Genomic DNA, 5848 nt, shown 5'->3' with positions numbered 1-5848 from the left:
AAGCAGAATTCAAAGTTAATGCAGGGTGGCGAAGGGTGTGGGCAGGGGTGGAGGGGATGATGGGACGGGAGGAGGAGGAGGCGAGGCCGCGGATGGACAGTGGGGTTTGATGTGAGGGTCGAAGAAATCACCGAAAGGGCCGGAGAAAATCGTCGGAATGGATGTCAAATCATCTATTCCTTCACAACTATAGCTTATTCCTAAAAACAAGGGAAAAATATTATTCCAGCATCTCGAAAATACAATGAAGTTAGTGGCTTCCTGTTTTGGAGCTCTAATGCCCCAACACATCAAATATTAGCAATCCTCTAGGAAAACAAAAAACCAAGGTCCACTTTGCAAATGGGCCAATTTTTTTGAATTTTTTTTGTACAAACTACATAATATTAAAAAAATAATCATAAATATAACTACATAATAATTAAGATATAAACAAACATAAACATATAACACTAATTAGCATCAACTATTTACTTATACTTAAATCTTTATTTTTCCATTAAAAATAAATTTATAAATCAATAAATCTTTATTTTTCCATTAAATTTTTATTTACAAACTAACATTCAATTAAGTGAAATATTGTAAAATAATTAAGCATGACACATTATTGTACAATAAATTAGTTTTATATTATTTATTTAATTTATTAGTACTATATTATATTTACGCCGTAAGGCGTTCCCCTCTGAAATCAACTTTGCTCTCTGCCTACGTGTCATTACTTTGCACCCTTAGATGATATGTTAGACGATTGAGTCATTTTGAGTCGTTAGATTATGTTGAGGTAGCTGCAACTCCTTAACTGCCTAAGCAGCGCATCTGCTTCCTCTCCTTGGGTACTGTATCAACGGCGGGGAGAAGATGCTGGTGTACGAGTATATGCCCCAGGGGCCACTGAGTCTGCATCTGTTTGAATGGGCGGCGGCCGGGCTGAGGCTGCTAGAATGGAAACAGAGGCTTAGCAATGCCCTCGATGTCGCCCGCGGAGTTGAGTACCTGCACAGCGAGCTTCATTCACAGAGATCTGAAGCCCTCTAATATCCTTCTGGGCGACGACATGAGGCCAAGGTCTCGGATTTCGAGTTGGTCAAGCTGGCCCCTGATGGAAAGTTTTCTGTTGAAACCCTTGCAGCGCAATATCTCGATCAACCATTAAAATACTTGCAGTACCATATGCCTTGACCAAGAACAAAACGTTTTCTGTTGAAACCCTTGCAGCGCAATATCTCGATCAACCATTAAAATACTTGCAGTACCATATGCCTTGACCAAGAACAAAACCCATTTAAAATCTGATGTATTTTGAATATCCATTGGGCATATTCGGAGAAGCCCACTTTCGTAGGAGTTCTTCAATCATTCAGCGTTTACAGATATATATACAGCGGAGAATATAAAGGATAGATATACAGTGGAGAATATCAATGCTAGACATTTATGCAGAGAACTTGACAGAGTTCAAACTCTGTGTTTTGATTGGGCTGCAAAATGGAAGCAATCAAACAGCACTCATTAATGTTATTTGTATTGGTGGCGTTCAGTTTTTGTATATCAGTTGAAGCAGGAATTACTAGCAGATATGTGCGTAGGGTTAACGATAATGTGGATATGCCCATGGACAGTGGTGCTTTTTATGTCCCCCCTGGTTACAATGCTCCCCAACAGGTAATGCTGTCTCTTCTTCTTCTTTGTTATTTTCAACTTGAATGAACAGTCTAATTTTTTAAATGGCATCTAAGGAAGAATCAGCTGATGTTTAGGGCTTTGATTTTACCAGGTTCATATCACTCAAGGAGACTATGAGGGTACAGCTGTTATTGTCTCTTGGATTACACTCTCCATGGTGAATGAATGTCTGGGTGCCTTCCTCTTTTTGCAGCTCTGCATTTATGTCGCTAACCAAAGGCCTGTAACAAAATATTGCATATATGTGGATAACTAAAAGTCTATAACAAAAGTGTAAAAGTATGTGAACAGATAATGATGGATTGCATACTGATGACATAGTGGTGGTATGGTATGTGTGAACACAGGAGGGTTGAGAGGCTTCGACAATGTGCTATGGAAAGTGCAAAAGTATAGAGGAGGGAGGAAGCCATCTATTCAGTTCACTTACCACAGTGTGGACGGCGAACAAGGTGAGCCATCTAGATTTAATGTGGATTCAGAATATGGGTGGGAGGCCTAATTCTCATCTCATTCTTGTTGTTATTGTACAGAAGTATTTAAATTTAAACATCTTGACATTTTCCATTTTACTCATATAAAATATTAACCATTATGCTGATGCATATATAACCTGCAAATTAAGCTATTGACTTCCATTAACATGCATGCAGCGTTCATTTAGAAAAATAATAAGCAACGTTTTGGAATAGTTGCTGATCTCATCTAATCCCATCCCATCCCATGTAGAAGCCAAGCCTGCATTTCTACAGATTTTAAAATTCCATCTCCTTGGATGGGGTTTGGTTGAAATAAGGGATTGTGGGTTTCCAAGTTGAAAATACTGGTAGGTGCTAAAGTGAAGTGATGGGAGATTTTGAAGCATGGAATGAACTTGATGGGAATTGCAGACCTACTAACTGCCTGCCTTGAGGGGAATTACAGACCTATTAACTGCCCTCATAATTAGGAGGGAAATTGCAGACCTATCAACTGCCCTGATAACTACGAGAGATGCTGGTGAACTTGTTGTTTCTTCCATTAATGATTTGATGGATGGAAAATCACAATTCTGAAAACTGCAATTTTACCAATGAAATGGAAATGGATTTGTAGACCCTGTTTTCATTGGAAAAGCTCCTCACTGCAATTTCAATAATCAAAGAATTGTAATTCAACCCAGCCATCACAATTCCGACCAGAAAACTCACCTAAAAGAACGGGATATTTGCTCCTTAATTATTGATTATTAATATTGTTGACAGATAATCATATTGGGTAGCTCTGTCTCTTCTTCTTCTTTGTTATTTTCAACTTGAATGAACAGTCTAATTTTTTAAATGGCATCTAAGGAAGAATCAGCTGATGTTTAGGGCTTTGATTTTACCAGGTTCATATCACTCAAGGAGACTATGAGGGTACAGCTGTTATTGTCTCTTGGATTACACTCTCCATGGTGAATGAATGTCTGGGTGCCTTCCTCCTTTTGCAGCTCTGCATTTATGTCGCTAACCAAAGGCCTGTAACAAAATATTGCATATATGTGGATAACTAAAAGTCTATAACAAAAGTGTAAAAGTATGTGAACAGATAATGATGGATTGCATACTGATGACAGAGTGGTGGTATGGTATGTGTGAACACAGGAGGGTTGAGAGGCTTCGACAATGTGCTATGGAAAGTGCAAAAGTATAGAGGGAGGAAGCCATCTATTCAGTTCACTTACCACAGTGTGGACGGCGAACAAGGTGAGCCATCTAGATTTAATGTGGATTCAGAATATGGGTGGGAGGCCTAATTCTCATCTCATTCTTGTTGTTATTGTACAGAAGTATTTAAATTTAAACATCTTGACATTTTCCATTTTACTCATATAAAATATTAACCATTATGCTGATGCATATATAACCTGCAAATTAAGCTATTGACTTCCATTAACATGCATGCAGCGTTCATTTAGAAAAATAATAAGCAATGTTTTGGAATAGTTGTTGATCTCATCTAATCCCATCCCATCCCATGTAGAAGCCAAGCCTGCATTTCTACAGATTTTAAAATCCCATCTCCTTGGATGGGGTTTGGTTGAAATAAGGGATTGTGGGTTTCCAAGTTGAAAATACTGGTAGGTGCTAAAGTGAAGTGATGGGAGATTTTGAAGCATGGAATGAACTTGATGGGAATTGCAGACCTACTAACTGCCTGCCTTGAGGGGAATTACAGACCTATTAACTGCCCTCATAATTAGGAGGGAAATTGCAGACCTATCAACTGCCCTGATAACTACGAGAGATGCTGGTGAACTTGTTGTTTCTTCCATTAATGATTTGATGCATGGAAAATCACAATTCTGAAAACTGCAATTTTACCAATGAAATGGAAATGGATTTGTAGACCCTGTTTTCATTGGAAAAGCTCCTCACTGCAATTTCAATAATCAAAGAATTGTAATTCAACCCAGCCATCACAATTCCGACCAGAAAACTCACCTAAAAGAACGGGATATTTGCTCCTTAATTATTGATTATTAATATTGTTTACAGATAATCATATTGGGTAGCTCTGTCTCTTCTTCTTCTTTGTTATTTTCAACTTGAATGAACAGTCTAATTTTTTAAATGGCATCTAAGGAAGAATCAGCTGATGTTTAGGGCTTTGATTTTACCAGGTTCATATCACTCAAGGAGACTATGAGGGTACAGCTGTTATTGTCTCTTGGATTACACTCTCCATGGTGAAAGAATGTCTGGGTGCCTTCCTCTTTTTGCAGCTCTGCATTTATGTCGCTAACCAAAGGCCTGTAACAAAATATTGCATATATGTGGATAACTAAAAGTCTATAACAAAAGTGTAAAAGTATGTGAACAGATAATGATGGATTGCATACTGATGACAGAGTGGTGGTATGGTATGTGTGAACACAGGAGGGTTGAGAGGCTTCGACAATGTGCTATGGAAAGTGCAAAAGTATAGAGGAGGGAGGAAGCCATCTATTCAGTTCACTTACCACAGTGTGGACGACGAACAAGGTGAGCCATCTAGATTTAATGTGGATTCAGAATATGGGTGGGAGGCCTAATTCTCATCTCATTCTTGTTGTTATTGTACAGAAGTATTTAAATTTAAACATCTTGACATTTTCCATTTTACTCATATAAAATATTAACCATTATGCTGATGCATATATAACCTGCAAATTAAGCTATTGACTTCCATTAACATGCATGCAGCGTTCATTTAGAAAAATAATAAGCAATGTTTTGGAATAGTTGCTGATCTCATCTAATCCCATCCCATCCCATGTAGAAGCCAAGCCTGCATTTCTACAGATTTTAAAATTCCATCTCCTTGGATGGGGTTTGGTTGAAATAAGGGATTGTGGGTTTCCAAGTTGAAAATACTGGTAGGTGCTAAAGTGAAGTGATGGGAGATTTTGAAGCATGGAATGAACTTGATGGGAATTGCAGACCTACTAACTGCCTGCCTTGAGGGGAATTACAGACCTATTAACTGCCCTCATAATTAGGAGGGAAATTGCAGACCTATCAACTGCCCTGATAACTACGAGAGATGCTGGTGAACTTGTTGTTTCTTCCATTAATGATTTGATGGATGGAAAATCACAATTCTGAAAACTGCAATTTTACCAATGAAATGGAAATGGATTTGTAGACCTTGTTTTCATTGGAAAAGCTCCTCACTGCAATTTCAATAATCAAGGAATTGTAATTCAACCCAGCCATCACAATTCCGACCAGAAAACTCACCTAAAAGAACGGGATATTTGCTCCTTAATTATTGATTATTAATATTGTTGACAGATAATCATATTGGGTAGCTCTGTCTCTTCTTCTTCTTTGTTATTTTCAACTTGAATGAACAGTCTAATTTTTTAAATGGCATCTAAGGAAGAATCAGCTGATGTTTAGGGCTTTGATTTTACCAGGTTCATATCACTCAAGGAGACTATGAGGGTACAGCTGTTATTGTCTCTTGGATTACACTCTCCATGGTGAAAGAATGTCTGGGTGCCTTCCTCTTTTTGCAGCTCTGCATTTATGTCGCTAACCAAAGGCCTGTAACAAAATATTGCATATATGTGGATAACTAAAAGTCTATAACAAAAGTGTAAAAGTATGTGAACAGATAATGATGGATTGCATACTGATGACAGAGTGGTGGT

The 5848-nt window shown here is 38.0% G+C and overlaps 1 protein-coding gene across 2 annotated transcripts; it reads left to right on the top strand.

Annotated features, from left to right (window-relative positions):
- The first annotated feature begins 800 nt into the window (after positions 1-800).
- LOC149265201 (purple acid phosphatase 2-like) lies at positions 801-3046 on the top strand. 2 transcript variants are annotated; one of them, XM_089429162.1, is made up of 3 exons: positions 807-1668; positions 1781-1846; positions 2037-3046. In XM_089429162.1, the coding sequence occupies exons 1-3, from the start codon at positions 1492-1494 to the stop codon at positions 2043-2045; spliced, it is 252 nt and encodes an 83-aa protein (XP_089285288.1). In that variant the 5' UTR covers positions 807-1491; the 3' UTR covers positions 2046-3046. The 2 variants fall into 2 exon arrangements, with proteins under 2 accessions (XP_089285285.1, XP_089285288.1); XM_089429159.1 differs by lacking the exon at positions 2037-3046 and having other exon boundaries at positions 801-1668; positions 1781-1993.
- Positions 3047-5848: the final 2802 nt, after the last annotated feature.

The sequence above is a fragment of the Pinus tabuliformis genome, chromosome 6, assembly GCF_031772625.1.
Source record: "Pinus tabuliformis cultivar Carrire ecotype Pingquan chromosome 6, CPIR1, whole genome shotgun sequence".
Taxonomy (NCBI): Eukaryota; Viridiplantae; Streptophyta; class Pinopsida; order Pinales; family Pinaceae; genus Pinus; species Pinus tabuliformis.
Note: the sequence above shows the minus strand (reverse complement) of the source record. Positions and strands in the feature narration are given on the sequence as shown.

What these genes read in the sequence shown, in the direction of transcription:
- LOC149265201 (XM_089429159.1), top strand. Translation starts at nt 1,492, where the DNA reads ATGGAAGCAATCAAACAGCACTCATTAATGTTATTTGTATTGGTGGCG. An exon ending in GTTACAATGCTCCCCAACAG is followed by an intron (nt 1,669 to 1,780) that starts GTAATGCTGTCT and finishes TGATTTTACCAG; the next exon opens with GTTCATATCACTCAAGGAGA.